This window comes from Camelus dromedarius, chromosome 18, assembly GCF_036321535.1.
Source record: "Camelus dromedarius isolate mCamDro1 chromosome 18, mCamDro1.pat, whole genome shotgun sequence".
Classification (NCBI taxonomy): domain Eukaryota; kingdom Metazoa; phylum Chordata; class Mammalia; order Artiodactyla; family Camelidae; genus Camelus; species Camelus dromedarius.
Window position 1 is genome coordinate 339,853 of NC_087453.1, and position 26,231 is coordinate 366,083.

The following is a 26,231-nucleotide window of genomic DNA, read 5'->3' on the forward strand; positions in this document are numbered from 1 at the left end:
GACCCTCGCGTCCCAGAGGAACAGCCGCGCTGGCAAGCCAGGGTGCGCAGTCCAGGCAGGCGTTGCGGTGCCCTCGCCTCGACCCGCATCTCCCATCGGGTGGTCTCCCGGGGGCTGGGTCCCGGTGGGAAGGGGCACCGGCGCCCAGAGACCCCACGCCGCGCCGCCCCCGCCCCCCGCCAGCCCCGCGGAGGGGCTTCCCACAATGCCCAGCGAGCTCTAGCCCGCACTTCCGCTGTCCGGCCGCCCACGGGGGGGCGGAGGCGAACCGACCCCCGCCGCGGCCCCCTCCACCCCGCGAGCGGAGCCGGCCGACCGAGGGGCGGGGCAGCGGCCGGGCCGGCGGGGCGGGGCCCGGGGCGGTGGCCGGGGGCCGGGGCCAGTGCGCGGGCCAATCAGCAGCGGCCGGGCGCGCGCCGGGGGGCGGGGTCAGGGTCCGCCGGCGGGGCGCGCGCGCGGGCGGCGGGGGCCGGGGGGTTGGAGCGGCGCGGGGGCGCGCGCCGGCCTGACGGACGGACGGACGGACGGACAGACGGACACAGCAACCGAGGCGAGCGCGCAGCTCGGACCCGCCCGGACGCAGCGCTCGCCCTGCGGCCGCGGCGATCACCGGCGCTGGTCTGGCGGCCGCGGCGCCCGCCCGCGCCCGCGCCCCATGGGGTCACAGGTAAGCGGCGCCGGCTCATTGTCCGCGGCCGGGCTGGCGCATCGCAGTGGGGCCGGGGCTCGAGCCGGCCGGGCCGCTCCTGGCCGGGGCCACTCCGAGCCGGGGCGCGCCCCCGCCGCCCGCCCCGCGCGCCCCGCCGCGCCCCGCCCCGCGGGGGCGCCCTCCCGGCGGCGATCGGCGCGCCCGGCTGCGGCTCCCGGGGTGGCGATAGCGACCCCGGCCTGGCCCCCGCCGGTACCCGTGCTTGGGTGGCGCGGCTGGGCGGGGCGGGCGAGGGAGACGCGGGGTCCCCGCGGGGCTGAGCGCGGAGGCGGAGGCGGCGACGGGGCTGCCCCGCGCCCCCTATCCCTCGGCGCCTCCTGCCGCCGCCGCCGCCGCGGTTCCTCCCCCGTCACCTCCGAAAGGGGAATTTTCCAGCTGGTAATTTCTGCTGCGTCAACGCCGTCCCCAGGAGGCAGCCCGGGGGCGTCCTGGCGCCCCCCGCCCGTGCCGCCCTGCTTGCCCCCCTCCCGCGCCGCCGAGCCGCACCCGGAGCCGCCCGCGCCGAGTTTGCCAAGAGTCGGAACTGCGGGAGGTGGGCGCGGCGGGTCCCCGCGCCCCGCCGGGCCTTGGGGGTCATTGTCTACCCCTAAAGCCAGGCACCAGCCTCGTCTCCATTTTAATTACTGGTTGAACCGGGCGCGGGGTCCTCAAGGCCGGGCGGCTAGAGGAGCGCGGAGGGGACGGGGCGCGCAGAGCGGCGAGGGGCGCGCGGAGCGGACGGGGCGCGCGGAGAGAGCAGGGTCCGCCGCGAGCCGCGTCTTTGTTTCTCTGTAAATAGACATGTCAGTTTCACAGGGTAGCGCGAGTCCCTGTCTGACAACTCAATCCCGATGGCAAATGGGGGATTTCTGCACCAGGACGAGGATTCTGGCTAGTTGGGGTCCCTCCAGCTCTGCTAACAAATTTATGACTTACGGGCTTAACGGACCACGCACAATAGGGCTGGACCGAGGAGCCTGGGTGCAAACCAAATGGGTGAAGGGCTGGTATTTTCTGACACCGAGGAAATACAAACAAAAGAAAGTTTGACTGAGATTCTCAGCGAATTTCTTCACGCTTTCCGAGCTACAATCTCAGCGACGTATTTGTCGCGGATTACAGAGGCAAGATCGTTATCAGCATTGTGTACAGAAATGCTAATTAGGCCACACGTTTAGCGAAACGGCTGGGCGCAGACACCTGTGCGGAGCCCTAGTGTGCGCTTTAATTGTATCTGTTGTAGAATCTTTCATATTGGATTTCTTATCAAAGCTAACTTCCCCTTTGGGTAACAGACTGGATTCACTCTGTTGCTGGCCCGTGTGCTGCCTGTGCAAGGCACTCTCTCCGAGAGTGGGAAATAGTTTGTTCCCCGAAAGGGACATTTTTAGAAGGGTTTTTCGCATGAATAATGAAGTAGACAACAGAATTCTCTCATAGTAGAACCCTTCCACTTGGTACATTTTGAATTGAAAACTTTGGACACCTTGCTATTCCGGAAAGGAGTGAGTGATCTGAAGCAGAAGTTACTGGATTTAAGTAGGAACTTAGACAGTGTGCCCTCTTGATAATTATTTTCATTCCCTTTACTGAAGGGAAGAAGGTGTGCATGTTTGGGGGCGTGTTGTTGCGAGAGTTCTCTTTAGGAAGTGGTGGAAAGTACTTACCTTAGGATAAACCAAAAATTCATCCTTTCCTGGAAGCCAGTCTCCGGATGACATGTAAGTGGGCCTCACTGACATCATCCTGGGTGTAAGAATTTGGTTTCGATTAGGTGAGATAATTGCTGTTCGGGTTTAGCTGTTTTGTGTTTGAAAATGAGCTGTTTGTCCACATCCTGTATCTGACGTTCAGGATTGGCAGACTGTTGGCTGCAGGGGCACCAACCCTCTGGGATGCTCCAAGTCCCGACTCAGTTATCCAGGTCAGGGTGACGCCTTGCTGCCGTAGGTCACACATTCGCACTGGAAGGTGTGGTCAGCACTGAGAATGGGTGAGGCAGCTCCCAGGACTTCTGCAGTCAGACGATGTGTTATTTGCAAACATGTTGAACCAAGTATTAACAACTTTCCAACATTGTCCTTACGTGGGGTTTTTCAAATTAAGGGAAAGTGGGCCACGGTGTCCCGGGGGTCTGTGTTTCTGGGGCAGCCGTGCAGTCTGTTCTGCTCTCTACCAGAGGCCTTCGACCAGCTGAGAGCACCCGCACAACTGTCTGTGCAGGTCTGCAGCGGGCCCGGCGAGCCGTGAACTTAATTCCTCGCTCTGCCAATGTCTTAGGTGTTCAGGTGCCCTCTTGGCTGCTGCGTTAAAGTGGATGGAGAATTCTAGAAACCACTGCTCTTGGCCCCTGCTCTGGGGGCTTCGTGTTCTCATAAAAATGTAGGCTTTCTCTCTCTCTGTTTTTGATGGGGGAGGTAATTTAATTTATTTATTTATTTACTTAGTGGAGGTACTGGGGATTGAATCCAGGACCTCATGCGTGCTAGGTGTGCACTCTACCACTGAGCTGTACCCTGCCCCCTCTTCTCTCTGATTTAGCAGATTTTAAAGTCTGTTGAGTGATGGTAGGTTGTCAAGAATTCCCTTGTGAATCTGCCCCGTCCCCTGAGCAAGAAAGATTCTTCTGTCACCACAAGTTTGCTTGAAGGGCCTAACTCGTCAGAATAAATGGATGATTGAAAATCTCTCTTGAGGCCGCAAGACTCAGTTAAGTCTTTGATACACAGTTGTCTTGTCTTAATCTTGGCACATGTCCTCCGCTCTTGGCTCTGGCTCTGGTGCGGCCAGTACAGCTGGGGTCTTGGACCGCAGGGGTGTCCAGGCTTGCTCTCTTCTCTGCCTTTATGCACCTGACACATGAGTTGGGGCTTAGTGTTCCGATGTGCGGGTGATGGCAGAATATGTATGGTGGTACTGTCCACAGGTGGGGGCATCATGGAAAAGTTCCTAACAAACTAGAAAGTTGTTCTAGTAAAGGATGAAAACAAGCCAGACCTGTCAGATTTGATGTCAGTGTGATTTACGCAGTGTTCCGTTCTGTATCAGCCATGCTGCTTAACTCTTATTTAGATTTTAAATGACTAAGTATTTTAAAACATCACTGTTTGGCCTTAAAAAGTCAGTGACCTAGGCTCTTTAGAAAGTCGGAAAATGATGTTAGCGTATTTTCAGCAGCATTTACAGAGCTGTTGTGTCTTTCTAGTCGTGCTGGGCAGATACTCGCGGAGTTTCTATTCCTGACAGAGACTGCGTATTTGAAGCCCTGCTGTAGACCAGCCTGCGGGCCAGACTGGGGACAGAGTTCTTGCAGAGGGGCCGGTGACCTCCCAGGATGGGCCAGGGTGGGGGGCATACAGGAACCACTGATGTGACCCAATGTGGGTGACAAATGCTAGTGAGATCTCGGAGCAGGATGGTGGTGGTGGTGGGGCACGTCTGAGTCTCTAAGAACTATTGGAGGGAAAGGGTGTCCTAGCAGACCCCTCCCCAGTCCAGCGTTGGACCCACAGTACCAGCTCCTTGTCCTGGCACTTGGGGAGCGAATTCTGTCCTAACTTCTGCTTTGCAGAGAGTAGATAGCAAGTGAGAGGGCAGGACCCTTGGGGCCAGGCAGCTTTCGGGGGGCTGACTGGCTGTGGGGGGTGGGTGTGAGAAGTGATTTAGTTTCAAGTGATGCTTTCCAAAGGTCTTGATTCAGCACACAAATTCCATCCTGAACATCCAGGGTCACAGAGCACGCTTCGTCTTTTGGGGGAAGTCTCAGTGAAGCAGTCCTGTTCCTGGTCCCCGAGGGGCACCTCATCACTGCATCACCTTGTGGGACAGGTGTGCAGTCCTCCTCTGGAAAGATCCGCATTTGTGACTGATTCTCAGATGTCCTTATTTACATAAGGCAGGCAGCACTGCTACTTGCGGGTCGAGGCACTTCTTTGTAAGGTTTTGCTTGCATCGCTGCTTCATCTCCCTCTGGTTACATGGTCTGCTGCGAGAAGGCCCAAGGCCGGGGGTCATCCTCCTCCGTGGAGCAGCCCTCTTGGGCTGAGAATCTGCAGCAGCCACGGCTGCCTCATGGAAGGGGAACACTTGCTTTGGGCAGGTCGCCCTCTCAGAGCACGGAGGGTGTGACCTGTGAGCTTCCGCGGCTCCACTCTGACGCAGTCATCCGGCCATGCCCAGGGCCCGGAGAGCCCAGCGAGAATCCCCCCCGTCAGCCGCTTACCTGTCTGCAGTGTGGACTTGCTGCTCTCCAGACTGACGTCCCAGGAGTGATCCCCCACATACAAAGGTTGGCTGCCCTGAGTTACACAGGAATGGCGTGGGGTGATGCAGACAGACGGGCTTTCTGGAAACACACTCTTGTAACCCACCAGTCGGCCCACTGTGTGTGCTCGAGGAGGCGGTCACAGTGAGAGGGTGGATGGGGCAATGGGGGTGCCACTGTGAGGGTGGCCCCGGAGGACCGGAGGAGACGAGTGTGTGTGGGGTGCGGTTCCGGTTGTGCTGCAGGCCCCAGAGGCGGAGGGAGGTCGAGTGGAGGAACTCGGGTGGACAAATGGAACGGCAGCGCCTCGGTGGAAGCGTGTCGGGCAGGCGCCTCGGACAGGCCTTGGAGACGCTGCCCTCTGTGGGCCTTTGTGTCTGGTGCGGTCTGTTCGCACCTTAAACGGGTGTATTTTGTTTTCTCATCTCATCCCATTCGAAGGAATGAAGCTTTTGAGCAACAGTTTCCTTTTACTTGGGAAGTTCAAAGACAGCTCAGAAAATGTCGACAGAAGCAGTAGTTCCCGCAGAGGCGGGAAGCAAGCTGCCTGCGCAGGCAGTGGCCCAGGATCACGGGGCGCCCGGCTCCTAGGCCCAGGTCCTCGCTGCAGTGCCCGGACCAGCGGTGTCCCCTATGCTTCCGGTAAGGTCGAGTCAGAGACTCGACTCCCAAGGTGGTTCTGAGGCCCAGGCTCCTGCGCCCGTTGCAGGGAAGTGGGCACGCTGGCCTGAGACACGCCCGACCCCTGGTCTCTCACAAGGCGGCTTTGTGTCACCTGCACCCTCCCGTCTGTGCTTAAAACCCCGCTTGCTTTTCCAGCGTGATCCAGCTGTTCCCACCAGCCCCGCGGCTGGCTCCGTGGCCCACATCCGCCCTTCTGAACAGAAAGTGGAGCAGGCCTGCCGGTGCACGCGCTCTGGTCCCGAGAGGAGGAGAGGTCATGACGGGAAGCGGGACGCAGGGACAGGATTGACGCTTGTTTCGGGGGTGGCAGCAAGTGGCCTCATGGGGCAGAGCTGCAGGGCTGGGGCCTGGAGCCCAGGATGCGGCCCACCTCCTCCCGCCCCACCCCCACTGATGGGCAGGTCCCACGTGCCGTCAGGTCTGTGCCCTCAGATCTGTGCTGCTCAGCTTCTTCCCAAACAGCAGCCATTGACTTTACAGTGGGTCTTCAGATCCAGAGACCAGGTGGGGGACACTGCTGGGCCACGTGGGACTGAGCCCTGCGTTGGCTGGCCAGGGAGCTCCTGGGGTTAAAGCACCAAGGGCCTTTCTGCATTCTTCTCTTGGGGCCCGAGAGCCCCCAGACCCCAGGGTTGGGGAGAGGTCCCAGAGCTTTTGACACATTCTCATTTGGGGCCTGTCCCTCAAACAGGGTGGAGCCCCCCCGGCAGGGGTCTGGGGTTGTTTCAGGGCACTCAGACTCAGAGAGGTGGGACAGAAGCTCTCTGCTCTTTGGTTCCCTGCCGCATCCCGTGAAAACCACCTCAGCGCGGCTTCTGTTGGCTGGTGGCCTGAGTGCGTGTTCTCTGCTGCCTGTTTCAGAGCCTACAGATCAGTGCTTCCTCCACCGGCTTCTAAAAATGTTAGTAATAAGATTTCACTACCGACTAAACATTAAAGGCAGGCATTTCCCTGAATAAAGATTCTCGGAGGAGAGAGAGCTAAGGAAATGAGTTCCTGCCATCCTGGGAGAGCCCGGGGTCTCCGTACATCCTGAAGGTTTCCCAAATCATCCCTGTGGTTTGAGGTGACTGTTCCCGACGGTGTGTACATTTCTAGTTTTTAGTTTCTGAAGGGAAACCAAAGGAGTCTGGACACAAAGCCACGTGGGCACTAACTTCGAAAGAGCCGAGCTTCCGCCAGGCAGGCAGAGCCCCTGGGGGGCAGCCCGCGCCTTGCTCTCTGAACAGTCCCGTTCATGGCCGTGCTGTTTCCCTGCGCCCGCTGCCACCTGCTGTCACTTTTGCTTTCGCTTCTGGTTGTGCGTGGGTCGCTCCATAAGCAGGAAGTTCACGTTTGCTCCACAAGGATGTGGTGGTCTTCCATGGCCTATGATGGTATAGGAGCACTGGGACTTCATCACTTTGATTTTGTGGGAAGATCTTCCCCTCAACCTCAGAGTGTTTTGAAGAACTTTTCAGAAGTGGGTAGTGATGGGCCTCCATGGGGTCAGTGATGGGCCCACTGGGGCCTGAGGAAAGGGGCCTTTAACACTGGAGACACTGACTTTTCTTGTTTTTTCTTACGTTATGGGTAGAACAAAGAGGGACCAGACAACACTGTCCTTGGATGTCCCTCTCCGCCCAGTCACTGAGCTGGACTGGACAGTGTGGGAAGCACTAGGCTGTGGAAAGGCACTCTTGCAGCTTCCTTCCTTCTCCTCCCTGGTCTGGCTTCTCAGTCGCCTGCTGCTTCACATTCTGCACCAGGTGGAAACCCCACATGCCAGGACCGCTGAGCAGAGGTGGCTACACGTTTCTGACAGCGGCAGTATCGCGACGACGGTGGTTCCTGTGCGGCCAGCTGGGAGCTCAGGATGCGCCGAGCCGGGAGTACTTCCAGGGAGAAGCAGATCGGGAGGGTCAGCCCAGGAGATGCGCCTTCGCTGCGTCTGGCAAATCCTCTCCAGCAGAGGGTCGGGAGGTGGTTCAAACACGAGGTGTCTTCCTCTGAGGTCGGCAGACGCGTGGCGCCTGGAGAAGCCAGCAGGGCAGGCACCATCTCTTCAGTTTCCCCGAGCTCTGCCCAGATTGGACACTGGGGATCCCACCGACCTCACTCGTAAATTTCTTTCGCTTGGTCTTGAGAAGCAAGAATAGTCGTGAAATCATGAGTTTGGTGCCGTGGTTGTAGTTTTCTTGGTAGACACTGAGACGGACGTGTAGCTGTTAGCACAGATAATGGTTTGTCCATCCGTTGTCCGGAAGCCGCCCAGGGTGCAGCTGGGCGAGTGGGCGTGCCGGGTCCATGCTTCCCTGCAGAGCTGCCCGGGTGCCCGGCATCAGCTCTTTCGCTGGCATGGGACGTGCACTCCCACGTTCCCCTACGTCGCCCGCGGTGGGTGGGGATGCGCGCCCTGGCGCAGGTGCAGAGGTGAGGTGGAGCCGCTGTGCTATGAAGCCCTCCAGGGTCCGGACACGAGTGGCTTCGCCACATGTCTCTTGGGTGGCGGGTGGACCACGTCAGTGGCGCTCATCTCGGAAGCCCTTGAGAGCTTCATAAAGATGCATCTTCCAACCTCGCCCACACTCCTGAATCCGACGAGGGTGGGCCTGGTGCACAGGACCACGCAGATCTGGGGCCCTTCCTGCAGTCACTGTGAGTTAGGTTGCTGTTTTAAGAGGTTCCCGGGGCTGTCATAACGAAGTACGACAAACCTGCCCCCTTAAAACAACAGGGATTTATTCTGGAGGCCGGAAGGCCTGCTCAAGGTGTGGGCCCCCTGCCTGGAGGCTCCGGGGAGGACCTCTCATGCCTCTTCCAGTTTCTGAGCTGCCGGCCATCCTGGGTGTTGTTGGCCGAGACACATCCCTCAGTCTCCTGTCCGTTCCCATGGCCTTGGCCCCTGGTGTCCAGGTTTCCCTCTTCTTATAAGGACACCGGTCATACTGAATCAGGTCCACCAGAGCGACTCTATCTTAACGTGATTATATCTGCAAAGACTCCATTTCCGGGTGAGGTCACGTTCCCAGGCACCCGTGGTGAGGACTTGGTCGTATCTTCTGGGGGAACATGGTTCCACCCACAGCACCAGTAGAGCTGGGGTTTGCTGGACAGATTTCCACCTTTATTTCTCAGTCCCAGCATTTATTGAGGCTCTCCATCCATCACCAGCTGTCGCCTCACGCCCGCCTTTCCCTGGATGGCATAGCAGATGTGGCCGGTGACCGCAGTATCAGCAAGCACCCGGCAGACCTGCGGGAAGCAGGGCTCTCGGCCTAGGGACACGGCAGCCCACGAGGTCCTGCTCTGCCGGGTCGCATGTCCCCAGAGGGGAAGCGACAGAGCAAAGACAGAAGTCAGCCCCTGCCTGGGAGGGGGACATGGGGGGCCTGGAGGGAGGCGTGGTGGGGAGGGGGGCTGAGCCCCAGGGGTCCAGGGGCGGTGGGGCGAGTGGTTACTGCCCCCTGCACTGCTGTGTGCACGTGTGCCCACCTGCCCCACCCCCATCGGACCCGGACCCTCCTCCCCCTCAGGCAGCTGGTGAGACCTGAGGCCCCTTTCAGGGCGGCGTTTTTAATGCCAGGACACTCAGGAACACGAAGGGTATCAGCTGTTGAGACGCAGTCTTCCAATTTAGAGCTCTCACACTACAGCGACACAGGGAACTTCCCCTCACACCAGATAGTGTCCTGAAGCAGCTGGTCTGAAAGTCCGAGTCTGAGGCCGTGATGACTGCGGGGGGGTCCTTGGTCCCTGCGGGGCTGGGGGTGGGGGTGTGGCTGCGGTCCCCAGCGTGTCGTCCGCAGTCACAGGTGTGGTCCCTCCCCGTGGGTCCCGGGGTTGCCAGGAGCCCGCACCCTCGGGAGGCCAGGGTTGCTGCTGTCACTCCGATCACGCCGAGGTCAGCCCGCAAACAACGGCTGTTGCCTGATGTTGTGGGAGGAGGCGGGCCCTCTGCAGACCGTAGGGCTGTGCCTCCCCCTGCCGCGGGCCTGCGCAGCCCGGGAGGCGAGGGCTGCGGGACCGGACACCTCCTCCAGCCCCTGCCTCGCTCAGTTACACGTGCTCCCCAGTCTGTGAAAGGCGTGTTGTTCTTTGGTGACCTGCTTGTATTTTTGGATCTTACTTTGGAAGTTTTCGGGCAGACCCAGAATTGGGAGGGTGTTTCCTTCACTAGCAGCAGTCACCCCCAGCGGCTCTCTTCCTGTTCACTCGTCTCCTTCTGTTTTTCCCTCTGGACGATTTTAAAGCAGATCACAGACACTCCGTCTCGCCCTCCTCGGCTTCACTGGCACGGCCGACACGCAGCCGAGAGCCTGGGAGTCCCTCCGTAGGGTCCCCGGTGTGGACTTGGGGTGGGAGACTGCCCGTGTCTTTACTGCCGGCTGCCTTGAGTTGGATCTGGCTGAGTCCACAGACGCCTCTGAAATCTCCCTTCACTCAGTTCTGTGCTGTGTTGAAGAGTCGGAGCTGCTGGTCCCACGTGCTGGTCTGCCTGGTGGCGTCCAGGGCCCAGAAGCAGCCCTGGCCTGTCCTCCTGCGAGGGGCTGGGAGGGCCAGGTGAGGGCGGGCGCGGCCCCTCCCGCGTCTCGGGGACCCGAGTGCCGCGTGCTCGGCACCCAGAGTGTGGCGCTGGCGTGGTTTTCTGTTTGGCGCCTGCTCTTACAGGTATGTGCACCTTTTGTTAAGGAGATGTACATGGAGTTTAGAAAATAATCATCACCTGTGTAAGTTTTATTTAAAAATTTTAGGTTTGCCATCCGTTAATAAAGTGGAGGAACATCTTTTTTAACATAATTTTGTCTTTTTAAAGTAACTTTTTTTGCAATCATTCCTTTTAAATATTTTAATGTGAACTAATTTACCTTAGATTTTTTTTTCCCCCAGGTAAGTCTTTTTTTTTTTTAAGTTATTTTTTGGGGGGGAGATTAGGCTTATTTATTTATTTACCTATTTTTAGTTGAGGCAACGGGGACTGATCCAAGGACCTCTGGCACGCGAGGCGTGTGCTCTGCCCCTGAACCGTCACCCCCCACGTAAGTCATTTTCACGCACAGCCGACACTCGGGCTGAGACGCTGAGCTGGCCGCCGCTGTGCCAGTGGCAGCTGATGAAATATATGCATGGCTAAGTGACGTAGGGTCTGATCCTAGAATTTCCCCGTCCCTTGAGGAAAAGACGGGCTCTGGCAGAGCCGGACGTCACGGTGGGACGGGAAGCTGCTGCCGGCTTTCCTGGACACCAGTCAACGACGACACCATATTTAAGGGAACCTGCTAGGCGGCACAGCTTGGCCGTCCCCTCCCCGCGCACCATGCCTTCCGCCAGGGCCCCGGGAAACACCTGTGGAGAGAGTGCTGCTTGTGCCCAGGGCCCATGGGGACTGTCCTTTTTCTTGTTAGAAGTCAGAGCCAGAGCCTCGGTGCTGGTGGGCCCAGGGCAGGGGAGCGGGCAGGAAGGAGCCGCCTGTGCCCCCCCCCCGGGGGGGGGTACCTGGCCCATGACAGCCTGAGGTTTTCTGCGTGAGACTGTGTTCACATCCACGCAGCCAGCGTCCATGCGGGGTCTGGGGCCTGAGGGGGTGGACGATCTGCCATCCTTTCAGTTGAAACATCCTTTTCAAGTTGGTGAAGGTCAAGCACAGACACCGTGTGATCCCTACCACCTGCGTTAGGGGCCCAGAAGGAGAGGAAGTGTGGGGTCTCTCGTGTGATGCTGGATTCTGCCTCCTGGGCGCTGGTTCCCTGGTGTCCTTCTGCCCCGTGCCAGTGTGTGGTGGACACGCCTCTCACCTGTGAGTTTTGTGAATGAGGGGCTTGCTGGGAGGGGAAGGGGTCTGAGCACACGCCCGGTCCTGCTCTCTGCTCTGATTTCCCCCTTGTTTCTCATAAACGTCCCAGTGCCCATGTCAGCGACACTTCTGCTCCTCTGAGTTGGGGCTTGTTTATTCTCAGTGTGTCGGGGTTGTCTCCTTGGGGTAGGGCCCCCAGAGCAGAACTGGGGTAAAGCTGGAGCACACCTGTGACTCAGGCACACAAGATGCACTCCAGAAGGATGCTTGCTTCCTGGCCAAGACCCTGCAGGGCTTTGTCCTCACACAGAGGTGCCCACCCCTCAGCCCTGTGCCGCCCCGTTCTGTGCCAGGGGCAGTGAAGCCTCCAGGAGGGGTCTGGGTGGGTGGGGCCCTCCCCGTGGGCCGTGGCCATTTGTCAATAGGGTAGGTTTGGGGAGCCCCTGTGTGCCCCCCAGCCCTCCCTGGTACATCTCCCCACAAGTCCGCAAGTCAGTGGCAGCTCCCAGGTCTGTCCTTTCATTTCTTACAGCACCTGGGAGCTGTCCCAGCCCGCACTTGGCAGAAGGGGCTTCCCCAGGCAGACGCGGGAGCGGGACAGGGTGCCCCAAGCCTGGCCTCCCAGGACTCTCCCCCAGGGCCCCTTCTTCAAGGCCTCTGACCCAGAAGCCCTCCCCCAAGCCTCTCCCCCAGGACCCTCCCTCAGGGCCCCCTCCCCGGGATTCTCCCCTGTCCCCTGGGACCTACAGCACCCGCTGAGCTAGCGCCCAGCTGATTCCGAGTGGTCCACGTGACCCCCTTGCCGGGGCCCCTGGCCAGGTCTGCCCCACCTTGGTCTCCTGTGTCCGTCCTCCACCCCCATCTCTGGCCCTTTGGGCTGGCCTGTGCCCCCAGCTGGTGCTGCATCGGCCCCTCAGTCAGGGGCCCGCTGGCCCCTGTGGGGGTGTCAGGGGCAGTGTGGCCTGTTCACTGCTGAAGCCTGGTCAGTCCTGGGACTGCCGTGTCGTCGATGCCACCGATGCCACGGGGAAGCCCAGGACTGGATGATCCCGAGGCGGGGGGTTGCCGAGTGGTGGAGGCAGGACTCGCCTGTGTCAGAGGAGCCGCCCTGTCTGCCTCCTGCTCGGACAGCTCTCTTCATTCTCTCAGCAGCCGGCCACCAGCCCTCACTTACTTGGCATCTAACGAGTGTTCACCGTCTGAAAGGCCTTTGCAGAAATGAGAGCGGGGCCTTGGAGACATCCGATTGGCTGGCTGAGATTCTGCTGGTGCCGGGCAAACATTAGTGCAGGCCCCTGCGTCCGTCGTCCGTCCGTGGTGCTCCCTGCCTGCCGCCAGCCTAAGAGGTTATGGACACGTGTTTCTGCCGCTGCGTGGGGTCCAGGCCCAGGTTCTGCATCACCAGCGATTCTCAGGCAGCATCTTAAGTGGGATGCCTTCTCTTGTTTTCACAGAGACTGATTCCAGCAGTTACTGGATGTAAAAGAATGTTGCAAAGTGTTAAAAAAATCCCGTATCTGGTTTAAGGGGTGGATGAGAGTTCTCTGAATTACTACTGTAACTTTTCCTGAGATTGGAAAGTGTTTCAAAGCAACAAGGCAGAAAGACAACCAGAGACGGTCGCGCTGCTGGAGAGCAGGCCTTGCTCCCACTTACTTCCCACGCAGACTGTTTTTCTTGGTGGCGGAGAGCACGAGCGTTAGAGGTGACACTTCAAGTTACAGCGCATCTCAGACTTAAAATCCAAGGAAATAGTCTTCTGCCTTGTTAAGCCTTGTCAGCTTTCTTTTTAAGAAAACTTAAAAAAAAAATTTACATTGATGTGTGGCTTTTTCTCGGGCTTTTGTCACAAAGTGCCACAAACTGGTATAGCTAACACAACAGAGACGTGTTCCTTTTCAGTTCAGAGGCCAGACATGCAGTCGCGGTGTCGCAGGGCCGAGCTCCCTCCTCGGGCTCCAGGGGAGGGTCCTTCCTGCCTCTTCAGCTCTGTGGCTGAGGGCGTCCCTGGGCTGGTGGCCACATCCCCAGTCCCACTGTGTTATGGCCACATCTGAACTTGGTAAAATCTGCAAAGACCCTATTTCCAAACAAGTTGACATTCACAGGCACTGTCTTTTGGGGACACGGTTCACCCCACAACAGCTGGTAACTCAGTACCCATCCCCCAACTTTGCTATGAGCTGTGACTAACCCAGAGCTTCAGAGCCCACACGTCAGCCACACCTGTGGTGTCTGCTCTGAATTGTGAGACCCAGAGCACTTGGCACTGGGCTGTCATGGGGTGTGTGGCCAGTCAGTGGCACAGCCTCACTGCCCACCTTCAGCCCCAGCCAGGACCAGGAAGCTGCCATCTCGCTCCACTTCTACCAATGGTTAAGATGGGACATTTAAGCCATATTTATTTTAAAATGTAAGATTTCAAAATCCCAGGTTCCATGTAAAAAGGTCCTGTGGCTTTGTTGGCCCCAAGGGTGTGCACTGAGCTTGATCAGCGCTGGGATGTGGACCTTCTGCCGAGAGGCTCCCAGACTTGGAGGGACAGTGTGGCAGCGTCAGGTGACAGAGGCCCCATGTGTGCTGTCAGGGGAGGAGCCCTTGGAGGCTTCCTGGAGGAGGAGGAAGTGTCAGTAGCTGAGTGGTGGTGGTGGTGGTGGGGTTGCATCCCTCTGTGTCACGGCAGGATTTGCCTTTGTAGATCCACCTGTTAAAACAAGCAGATTTGTATGGCCGGGGGCCCGGCACACAGCCTGAGTGAGCTGAGAGGAGTTTAGCTGCTCATTACGATCAAGTGTGGTTTAGGGAAGAAAGGTCCAGAATGAGACTGGAGTCTAGTGGGAGGTGCCTGGGAGCACAGGCGTAAAGAGGGGACCTCTTCCCCTTTCTCGCCCCAACCCCAAGATGCAAGTTCCCCAGACCAGCTTCCAACCGGCAGGGGGACGTACCTGGACCCCTGGCTGGCTCTGACTTAGTCTTCATCGGAGGCCTTCCTGACCCTGCCTGGTCCTCTTCTGTTCCCTCCCTGTCCCCACACTTGTCCCCAGGGCCCCAGTCACTCTCCCTGTGCCAGAACCTGAATCAGGGCACTTGGGACCCCCGCTGGGGGGCTGCTGTCCCCTGAGAGTCTGCATCTCCCTTCGAAGTGCTGGCCTCTGGGTTCCCCGTCTTGGCCTGAGGCCTGCACCGGCCCTGCCGTTGGCTGGTTGGGGGTCTCTGGCTGGCCCGGCCCCATCTCCTTGTTCCTTTCTCTCTCCCACCAGACCCCCAGGGTGCTATGCCATCTCTGGTCTGTGTTGTGGCCGTTGCTTCTCATTGAACCATTCTGAAACACAGGGGTTCCTCATCCCCCGAGATACTGTGGCCGAGGTGCTCATGGTTCCTCTGTCTGTGTGATGTCGGGAAGGGCCACCCTGAGGGGGCCAGGCTCAGCCGGCTCACTGGGGTGGCTGTGTTGTGTCTGCACCAGCACGAGCCTGGAGTGCAGGGGTGAACTCTCTCCAGCCCCCTTGACACTCAGGCCAGGACTTGCTCCGCCCCAGGCCAGGGTCAGCTTGGGAGGGGGCTGCCCAGGGCCCTGAGCCCGGAGACGGTGGCTCCAGGGGGCCTTGTTTGCAAGCCGGTGCCGCCTTCTGAATGCGTGCTGCTCCCTCCTAGGGCCCTCTCCTGGCCCCCAAGCCCCCATTTGCTTGGCCTGACTGGCTCGTCCCCTGCTCTGGGAAGGTGCCCCCACCCCAGCCCCCCTCTGAGGCCCTCACCACACCCTGTGGGGCTCCGGCTCTGGCCTCCTGGGAGCCCTGTCTGGCGATGGAATGGGGCCCTTTGACCCGGGCCCAGTGCCCAGCACAGTTCCAGGCTCCTGCTCACACATCGGGGCTTAAGGTGAGCTGACTGGGGCTAATGGGTAAGGGCTAAGGCTTGGAATTCTGCCGTGAGAGCCAAGGGACGTGAGGCGGGCTGGCAGGGAGGGGACAGCACCCTGACCGTCTTGGAAGGGGGGCCCTGAGGTCACAGCACATGCCTGGCTCTGTGTGGTCGGGGGTGGGGGGGGTGTGCCCAAGAGAGGAAGTGACATTTACACAGGTAGGAAAGGCTGGGGTAGGAGGTGGGGGTGCTCCAGGCCCAATGGAGGTGAAGGAACTGAAAGAAGCAGCCGCAGGGAAGAGGGAGGGTCACGGGGGTGGGGGTAGGGAGGGGCCCGGGGAGGGGTGGAGGAGGGAGCTGTGGTGGGGTGTCGGGGAGGGGGCTGTGGAGGGGGCCGGCAGGTGGCCCGAGGAGAGCTGTGGCGCCCCAGGTTTGCATTCAGAGGTCGGGCTGGTCTCCGGCATCCGAGGCGTCAGTTGTGGTCAGCCAGAGACCTCGGGCAGTGCCCGTTCCATCCTGTCTGGCATCTGAGGATGGCTTCTGTTAACAAGTGCGGAGTGTTTCTTTCCAGTCAGGGGCTCGTTTTTAAATCTTAAAATGCAACCATGAACAGTGATAAAATAACGACTACGAAGTGTGGTTTATGTAATGATCTTGCATAATTAGCGTCGTAACCTTCTTTTTTTTCAGAAGATAGTAAACCTCGGAGCATGCGAACCAGTGCCCCCGTGGTGAGGGCCCTCAGGGCTGCCTGGGTTCTGCCTGTGGGACCCATGGGGTCAGGCAGAGGAGGGGAGTTCTCTGAACTACCCCGTTGGCTCGGGACTTTCCGTGGTGGAGCAGAATGTTGTGAGCGCCCTGGGCTGTCTGACAGAACCCCGGGCTGACGTCTTAAAACAGCAGAGACGTCCCCCAGCCCTGGGGGCCAGAAGTCCGAGATGGAGGGTCCCTTGGCAGGAAGGGTCTGTCCCAGATGCCTCTCCAGCTCTGCTGGTTGCTTGGCTGTGGCTGCATCACTCCGTCTTCACACGGCCGCCCCCCTGCGAAGTGTTTGTGTCCCAGTGTCCCCTTCTTAGAAGGACACCAGTCACTTTGGATTAGGGCCCACCCTAACTAATGACCTCATCTTAGCTAATGACGTTTGCACGGACCTGGTTTCCAAATAATGTCACATGCTGAAGTCCTGGGGACTGACTCCAGCAAGTGAATTTTGGGGACAAGGGTCAATCCACAGCAAATGGCAGCAAACACACACAGGTCTGTAGTCAACAAGAATATTCCCACAAACGTAAGTTCTGACCCACGTCATTGGGTGTCATTTACCCACAACAGCTGCTCCCATTAGGGGAGTGTAATTCGATGGGTTTGCACACACCCGTGAAACGTGTCCCTGCCCGGGGACTCCCTGAGCCCTGGGGACCCACCCCTCGTTGTCCCCAGGCCGCCCACTGGCCTGCCTCTGCCCCGTCCCTGTTGAGCACTTGGCATTTTCTAATGTTTCATAAGGAGGGACTCATACCCGGTCCCTTTGTCTCTGCGTTCCCACCAAGGGGTTATTTTGGGACTCACCCATGTCTGCGTGTCTGCGTGTCTGCGTGTCTGCGTGGTAAGGACGTTTAGGCCCGCAGAGTGCGGCGCAGGGGGGCGAGGAGGCACCAGGTTCCCGCGAGCCCGTCCCGCCTTTGGGATTGATTCTCCTTTGTTCATCTGCTCACCTGCTGACGCACACTTGGTTGTTTCCAAATTTTGACTGTGGTGAGTGAGGCTGCTGTGACCGTATGAGTCCTCAGGTGGACCCGTGTTTTCACCTCCCAGGCAGGGCACGTTGGAATGGTTGGGTCGTGTGGGTTTGTTCAACGTTTGAGGACACAGCCAGGCCGCCTGCTCAGTGTCTGCCATCCAGGTGGGAGGTGGTGGACGAGGGGGGGTCCTCGGGGCACGCCGCCCCGCAGAGAGGAGGTTTGCCAAGCAGTTCCGTGCTCTAACTGTGGCTTCTTTAGGGGGACAGCAGAGCCCGCCCTCCCCCCGGGTGACCCTGCAGAACTGTGCGCCTTGTGTCCCAGGGTCGCGGGGGCCCGGCCTCAGCTCCTCGCCTTACGGCGACGTGGCACCTGTGTCTCTTCAGGATCGCAGGCTGCTCCCTGAGGGTCCCTTACCCTCGGGGTGTCCACGGGACTTGTGAGCGCATGAAGGTGCCCTGTGATCTGCACGGCAGTGCAGGCAGCTCGGAGATGACGGTCCCCAGGCGTGGGTCCCACGGCCAGGTGCGTCTCCGTCAGGCGGCACCTCCACCAGGGCAGGGCAGATGCTCTGCCATCTTCTCAAAGAAGAACCGTGGTGCACGTGCTTTAGTCTTCCTTGTCAGGCCATTAAGACGCGACTGCTTCCACTTTCAAAGCTCAGCTGCCGAAAAGCACTGGGCAGCCGGCCGCTCTCCCGCTGGTCAGATGGGCAGGACCCCGCGACCCTCTCACCCTCTTACTGATGCAGGGGGATTGTGGACTATTATTCTCCTAGAGCTTCCCTGGGCTTGGATAAATTATGTGTATCTTTAACATTTCCACCAATCTTGGATTATCATTGGTTCATTTTTGGGGGGAGAGGGAGGCGATTGTGCTTATTTATTTATATTTAATGGCGGTGCGGGGCACTGAAACCAGGGCTGCAGCCACGCTAAGCGCACGTGCCACCGCTGAACTGCGTCTGTGCCTTCCCCCCACCGTTTTAGAACTTTCCATACAGGTGGAGATTATCTGAGAAATGCAAGCCCTGGGAGGCAGTTCTTGCTTCTCCAAAACGGAGCTTGCATTTTCCCCTTTTCGGTATTCTTCCGAACTCTTAGGGGTCTGTTTCACTGGTGAGTAAGGACACTTATTACTCATATAGGAAGTCAGATAGTGAAGCACGCGTCTTCTAGTTTGAATACAGGCTGCCTGAGGCTTCTGACACTTGGCTGCACACACACGACCGAGAGCTTCTTGTGGATGCTGGGCATTAAACAGACGCCTTGAGTTTAAATGGTTGATTTCCGCAATTTGGCACTTGTTTTGGTGCCTCCCGTAGCGTCTGGTGAACCTGAGTCTGCAACGCCAGGCGTGAGGTGTGACGTCGCACCGGACGGGCTTCTGTCCTCCTGCCCGCCTCCCACGCCCGGGGGGAGGGGCAGAGCCCGGAGGCGCCCACAGTCAGACCCTGGGTGTGTGCGAGCCTCCAGCCCCCGAGCCCCGCAGCCGCAGCTCTGAACGTTCTTCATATTTGTCCTCCTCAGGGGCCGTCCTTGGGGTCAGGACCCACTGCTGGGACCGAAAGGCTGACCCACGAGCTAAGCAGCGTGTTTACTTTGGGTTTCGAGTCTGGTGGCTGCTTGGGGCCAGGGTCTCCGTTCTCGGCTGTGGCCGCAGGAAGGGGGGTGACTGGGGGGATGGCAGGGACGGTGCCAGGTGGGCCGTCAGGGGAGACGAGGGGACCAGAGGCTTCCACCCTCTCCTGCCTCTTTTTCCCAGCCCGTGGAGTGTGGACAGAGTAAGTGCTTCTGTCGCTGGGTGTATTCAGGTGATCTCCGGTGACGTTTGAGAACCTGTTGTAAAGTCTAAAGGAGGGTGTTGCAGAAGGGGGTTATAGTTCAGTGCTGGAGTGCGCGTGGTGTGCGTGAGGTCGCCAGCACTGCCACTTAAAACATAAACAAACAAACCCAATCCCCCCAGCCCAGAAATAAATAAAGAAATAAATAAAATCAGGGAAGGTGTTGCACAAATGAAGAGCCCCCCCCAACCCCACCCGCAGAGGGAAAGACAGATGGACACCCCACCTTGGACCAGGTTAGTTTTCTCAGAATTGAACGCATTTTGGCATCTGGGGTGAGCGCTGACAGATCAACTGGAAGATGGTCTATTAACAGGACAGTCAGACTAACAACTGTCTTTCTCAGGTGAGTGTCTCCCCCAGAATTTGTATATTGAAGCCCTAACCCCCAGTGCCTCAGAATGTGACCAAGTTTGATGTAATTAATTAAGATAAGGTTACACTAGAATAGGGTGGACCTAGTCCAACCTGACCACTGGTGTCCTAGTAGGAGGAGATGGTGGTGGCCGTGTGACAGCTGAGGCAGAGATGGGGTGACGTCTCTACACACCAAGGACACCGAGGATTGCTGGCCACCGGCCGAAGCTGATCCGGGCCCAGGACACATCCTCCCAGGAGCCTTCAGAGAACCCCACTGACACCCTGCCCCGTCCCCCAGACAGGGTGGTAGAAATGCCCTGCCCTTCAGCCCCCAGACTGTGGCCCTCTGTTCAGCAGCCCCAGGAGACCCTGGGGAACGAGGGAGACGTGAGGAGCGGGGCAGAGCACTGCAGGGGGAGCCCCAGCTCCAGAAATGACTGGGGCGCTTCCAGTCTCCTGGGGCACCTTCCCCGCACCCGAAGCCCTCCTGGGGGCTGAGCTGGTCGTGGGCCTCCTCTCCGCAGGGGCCAGGTCAGCAGCGGAGCCGGCCTCCTGCCTCTGGGGCTGGTTGGGTTTGGAAGTTTGCGGGGCTGGGGCCGTGAGCGTCCGCTTTCAGCCCTCACTGCTCTGTTCTGCGGGTTTTGTTTGTGTAGGAAGTTGTCGCTGTGTTTTTTGTTGTTGCATTTTTGTTTTGTTTTCTTTCTGTTGGTCTTTTTTTGGGGGGGGATAATTAAGTTTATTTATGTATGTGCTTAGTGGAGCCGCTGGGATTGAACCCAGGACCTCGTGCATGCTAAGCACGCCCTCCACCACTGAACTGTACTCTCCCCTGCCTGCACTTTTAAAGGACACTTCTCCATGGGTGAGGGATGAAGGCGCACTTGGATTACTTAACCTAGATTTTCTGTTTGGGTAAGAAACTCGCTTCAAGTGCTTGAAGTGTTGGCGTTTCCCGTCTTACTGAATATTTGCTTATTGGTCTGAGGGTCAGCTGCAGTGTGCAGGACTCTGCTTAGGGCCCTGTGTCCTTTATGACGGAGGTGAGCCTCGATCGGCTCGCTGGCTGCCCCGCCCTGCCGGGCACTCTGCCGCCGTCACCCTCCGTCCTCGCACATGTGGCCCAACTCTGCCTGGCTCGGGTGTCGACAGCGTGGGTAACTCTTTTGTTCTCGCCCCCGCAGAGTCCGTAGAGGAGGCCGCACCAGCACTTCCAAATGAACAACCGAAAGGAAGACATGGAAATCGCGTCCCACTACCGGCACCTGCTCCGGGAGCTCAACGAGCAGAGGCAGCACGGTGTCCTGTGCGACGTGTGCGTGGTGGTCGAGGGCAAGGTCTTCAGGGCCCACAAGAACGTCCTGCTGGGCAGCAGCCGCTACTTCAAAACACTGTACTGCCAGGTGCAGAAGACGTCCGAGCAGGCCACCGTCACGCACCTGGACATCGTCACAGCCCAGGGCTTCAAGGCCATCATCGACTTCATGTACTCCGCCCACCTGGCCCTCACCAGCCGCAACGTCATCGAGGTGATGTCCGCCGCCAGCTTCCTGCAGATGACGGACATCGTGCAGGCGTGCCACGACTTCATCAAGGCCGCGCTGGACATCAGCATCAAGCCGGACGCCTCAGACGAGCTCTCGGAGCTCGAGATCGGCACCCAGTCTGGCAGCAGTGCGGACGCGCTGATCTCAGCCGTGATGGCCGGGAGGAGCATTTCCCCGTGGTTGGCTCGGCGCACGAGCCCCGCCAATTCTTCTGGAGACTCGGCCATCGCCAGCTGCCATGAAGGCGGAAGCAGCTATGGGAAGGAGGACCAGGAGCCCAAGGCCGATGGCCCCGACGACCTGTCCTTGCAGCCGCTGTGGTCTGGCGACGTGGGCTACGGGCCTCTGCGGATCAAGGAGGAGCAGGTCTCACCATCTCACTATGGGGGCGGTGAGCTGCCCTCCTCCAGGGATGCTGCCGTCCAGAACTCGTTCTCAGAGCAGGTCGGGGCGGACGGCTGGCAGCCCACAGGCCGAAGAAAGAATCGGAAAAACAAAGAGACAGTTCGGCACATCACGCAGCAGGTGGAGGCCGACAGCCGGGCTGGCTCCCCAGTGCCGTCTTTCCTCCCGACATCCGGGTGGCCGTTCAGCAGCCGCGACTCAAGTAAGCCCTTCGTTTGTCCCTGGCGGGGCTGGGGCGCCGTAGGGCACCGTTTGTCGGTGGCCCCGTGGCCTCTCGCTCCGTACATAAAGTGGCCCCTCTCCGGGCTCACACTGGGGGCTTCCCGGGGCTCACCTCCTCTTGTAGTAAATTGGTGTGAGCACAGGGAATGCGGCCACTGTGTCCCAGCGGCTGTTGTGACTCCCTGGTGTCCCTGTCAGTGCAGTGACAGTGCCACCAACACACAGAGGCCGCCTGGGTGGGGCTTTTCTGAGGCCGTGGGGTCTGCAGCCAGACAAGTGGGGTGATGCCTGGAAGGAGCCCAGCAGGTGTGGGGTCTGCTTTCCGCCGTGCAGGGGGCTCCCGGGAGCGCTAGTTGGGTAACTTACTTTTTAAAGACTGAGACGTTAACATGTGAAGAAGAGGAGCAACCATCAGGTGTCGGGCTCTAGGTGAAGGCAGGACGGTGGCCGTGTGGCCCGGCCCTGGGCTGGCGCCGCGGCGTGTCCCTCGGGCCTCGTTCTGCCCGTGATCCGTCCCATCCTGAGGGGCTCGAGGGCTCGTGGCCACAGCGCCCCCTCCCAGCAGGGGGCGCTCCCTCGCCATGCGTGACGCTGAGACAAGGGGTTTTCTTCTTGCAGCGGTGGGAGCCTCTCCCGGACCCCTAGTCTGTCAGGTGCCAGGGCTCTAAGCTTAGCTTTGATGGTGCGTGTCCTCACCCCCGCAGACAGCTTCATGTGTCTCACAGACTAGTAAACAAGTCGAACGTTTACTGAACGCCAGGCGCTTTTCCTGGTGCCTCCACGCCAAGCTTTTCCGTCCGAGGGGCAGACGGGGCCAGGGGGCTGCGTTGGTGGAACAGGGGTTGGTGTCCGGCTCACCCCTCCAGGAAGAAGGTTAGAAATCAGTGGGCGCTTGTGCGTGGACAGAGGTGGGCAGAAGGCGGCAAAGTGTGGGGCACAAGCCCCGAAAAACGTCCCAGACGCTAAGCCTGTGCTTGGGTGGCCCAGGGTGGCCTGCGCTAGCCAGCTGCTGGGGTCCTGAGCCGGGGAGGGTACACTGGCTTTACTGTCGTGGTGAAGCACACGTATCGCAGACTTTAGGTGCACTGGCATTAGGTACGTCACCACAATCACTCTCCAGAACTGTCTCGTCACCCCAAGCTGAAACTCTGTCCATTCAACAGCAGCTCCGCAGACACCCTGTGGCCTTGCTCACTCGTTCTCACGCCCTTTCTTGCTGTGTGTTTCCAGCCCTGAGCACTGGGCCAGGCTCCCGGGGATTCGAGCTGAGTGGGTTTAGCCAGGGCCTACGCCTCGGTGGAGTCACTGTGTGCTAGGCAGTGCCCTGGGCCCTGCGCAGCTGCCCGCCCCTGGTTGGGACGTGGTGAGCATCCCGACGGGCGGCCCCCAGGACTGTTGGAGTTTGGCCACAGTGATCGCCTGTGTCTGTCCCCTTGTTCATGGTCTTTCACCAGCTTAGTCTAAAGCCTGCAGAGCAGTGTCCACCAGGATGACTCACGGAACGTTCTGGGGCCGCAGAGACTTCCCCTCCTGACCTGCACCTGCCGCGGTGCTGGAGGCCGTTAGGTTTGCGAGTCCATCAACGTGTGAAGAGTGCGGAGGCTTCCCCCGCCCGTAGGTTTGATGTTTTAAATGCAGTTGTCGAGCAGAAGGTGTTTTTAGGATCCAACAAGTGACTTCGGCTGTGTGTACTTCTGCTAATGTCTTAAATCCCTCGGGTTACCAAGGCAACTGCGAGATTACCCCGAGTTGCTAAGACAAGGACTTGAGGTGTGGGCTCGCGTGGGACGTCTCTGCCCGTCATGGTGGCCATGTATTCCTCCGCTCTGGCCCTGGGCTGGGGTTTGGAAGCATAAATCGTGATCCCCAATGGATGTCAGTTTGCTTTCATTAAAGATTTATTACATCTTAGAGAAGAGCATTTTTTCATTCTCATCCCATTTATAGGACAAAAGGCCCTTTTCCAAAGGAATGTGTCAGGCAATTCCTGCAGATCACTCATGGTGCTTGGGAAGATGCTCAGATGCCCAGCCCTGCAGTAGGTCCGTGCCTTGTCCCCCTGTGTTCTCACCTCGGCCTTGGGGGCTGGGGGGCCTGTTAGTTTTGGACTGACTTTTCCAAGCAGACGGCCAAGTGCAGGCTAACCCAGCAGCTTCCAAGAAAACACCCATTGAAATTTACCTCCACGTTGCAGCCTGTTTGTGTGATCGCCCGTGGGAACCAGCATTAAGATGTCAGGCGTGTTATGGATACAGGCCAGGCCCGCGGCGTCCCTCCGGCCTCACACCCACGTCCTGGACCCTGGGGCGGCTGTGAGCCTTTGATGCGGTGGATCTGTAGCTTCTAGTTCAGGGGCTGGTCCAGGAAGAGCCCAGGTGCCCCGTCCCCACGTCCCACGCACGTTCCTTAAAGGATCTGCAGAAATAAAGTCCCGAGCTAGAATAAAACGTGTGGGTTCTGCAAAGTAAATGTTTGTGCCTGGATCTTGGTAAGGTTGGACCCTGATGTCCTGGAGTTTGAAGAATGTGTTGGAACCACAGCGCAGGTTCAGGTTCAGAGCAGGTTCCTGAAAAGTTTGGGTGCTCAGCTGTACCCCCCAGATGGTTTTCCTTCAGGAACCAGCAGAATTGCCTGGAATCCATCCTGGCCGACCACCTTGCCATCTGTGGGGGGCTGGCTGGTGCCCCCGACACCACAGCAGTAGTCTTCATCCAAAGTTTGGTTGGGAATGTGGGGGAGACTCTCACAGGGATGGGAGGTGGGGAGGCCGACCTTGTCCTGAAGCGAGAGAACGGACCACTGGTGGGGTCCTGGTGGGAGGGGGAGGAGGGGCAGGCCCATCTCCTCGATGGACAAGAAGTACATCCCGGACGGTGGGGGGGGGGGCGGCTCTGGGACCCTCGCTGGGCCCCTGTGACCACCCAGGCCCAGCTTGAGGCCACACTTCTGAATTGCTGCCTGGACGGAGGATCCTCGCCACCTTGGTCTTGCTGAGTGGCCAGCAGACCTGGACTTTCTGGAAAACTGAGTTCATGAAGACTGAGGCCTCTCATTGGTCCAGATGGAAGCTGAGGCCGGTTGACCGGCAGAGCTGGGGGAAGTCGCCATCACACCCCGCGTTGCCCCTACGACCGGGGAAGAGCTTGAGGGCGTCTGGGTGGATCAGGAGAGGAGGAGTGATGCCTCTGGAGGCGACGCAGAGAGCCCAGCCTCGCCCGGGACCCCCAAAGGGCGGCCGGGCCTTCCCTGCTCGGCGGGGAGGGGAGAGGGGGAGGCGGTGTTGGCCGGGGCCCACTTTGTGGGCAGCACTGCTGTGTGGGGTTTCTTCGCTGGCTCGCGTTTTGCCCTTTCTGCTCTGGGATCAGCCGGGTTTGGAGGACGGGCCCCACCGCTTACTCAAGGTAAAGGGCCCAGCTGGGAAGTGCGGCCTCTGCCTCCTGGAGGCAGGGTAGCAGCATCTCACTGAGCCCGGCTTTGAGGTGAACTTGAGGGGTTCTGTCCTCTGTAACCAAGCAGGTTTGTCTGCTGCCATGTGTACACAGTGGCAGTGTAGCCCTGAGAGCGCGCGTGTGCCCCCCATGTGGGGCCGCCGAGCCCAGTCACGTCGAGACGCTCGGGGTGACATGTGCACGTTTGGCACTTGATGTACATACGTGTGTACGTGTACACTCACAGGCACAGCTTGCAAGCTTACACTCACACAGATTTAAAAAGGGGTAGTGAGTGTAATTTTTAACTGTTCATTTGAAAACTTTTATGCTACTGTTTTTTTCAAACTTTTAAAAAACCGAGACAGACTATACGACCAGAAAAGGCAAATCCCAACCGTTCAGCTGGCGAGGAGAGCGTGACTCACCCCCCAGACACCCCCAGACCCGTGCTGGGGGCGCCTCCTGGGGGCTCTGTGTGCGGGCCTCTCGGTGGTCCACTGTGGACGAGCCCCGGCCGTGCCTGCCCCTCCTGGGCCAGGGGCCTCCCCTGACGCTGGCAGCCTGGCTGCATGGACCCCCGTGCCGGCCTTCCGTGCTGACGGCACGTGTGATTTTGGTGTTTGCAGGGCTGGGCTCCCTTCCCGCTGCTGCTGCTGTGGCAAATCAGCACAGACCCATGGCTTAAGGCGGCCCAGCCTCGTCCTCTTCCAGCCCGGGGGCTACCCCAGGTCCCGGGCACTGGTCCCTCTGGCAACTCCAGGGCAGAATCTGCTTCCTTAGGTGGTGGCCCCGCGTCTCCGGCCCCAGCTCCGGTGCCATCTCCCACCTCCCTCTTCCCCTTGGACAGACCCTGGTGTGGATAGTGACCCCGACGGTCAGGGTGATCTCCCGTCTCAAGGTCCACAAGCTCCTCACACCTGCCGACACGTTCCGGTCGGGACGTGTTCTCCAGGACCCCGGACACTGGGGACCATTACGGGGTGTTTGGTGAAAATTACCACCCCCTTTTCTGTTTTTTAGGTATAATATACCTTCAATAAGCTGCGCAGATTTTGAGTGTAGGGTTTGAATGCCTTTTGTCTCTCTCCCTACCGTGTTAGTGGGTGAACGTTCACAGTTAGAGAAAAGTTGAAAAAACGGAAGTGATCCCCCACCTGCTAATGTTTTGCTTTGTCATACGTGTGTCCGTGGAGTCACCCAAACCCACCACGTCTCCAGTGTGTCAGAACGGCCGATGTCAGCACCTCACCCCAGACGCGGGGGCGGCCGCCCAGCACAGCTGCCCGCCCGCACTCGAGGCCGGGTCCCCAGCCCCGTGCTCACGCCTCGCTGGTTGTGGGCAGCGCTCCGTCCTTGGATCTGCCCGTTGGTTTCTTGCCTCTTGTCTGCTGACATCTGGGCTGTTCCCAGTTTTTGC

General features: G+C 59.1%; 1 protein-coding gene across 2 annotated transcripts in view; it reads left to right on the top strand.

Annotated features, from left to right (window-relative positions):
- The first annotated feature begins 475 nt into the window (after positions 1-475).
- The window catches only part of ZBTB46 (zinc finger and BTB domain containing 46), a 52,759-nt gene continuing 27,003 nt past the window's right edge, over positions 476-26,231 (top strand). For both annotated transcript variants that reach the window (XM_031433401.2, XM_031433402.2), the window contains exons 1-2: positions 476-667; positions 20,394-21,363. In XM_031433401.2, the coding sequence (XP_031289261.1) occupies positions 20,427-21,363 (937 nt within the window). In that variant the 5' untranslated portion in view covers positions 476-667; positions 20,394-20,426. The remainder of the gene's footprint in view (positions 668-20,393; positions 21,364-26,231) is intronic.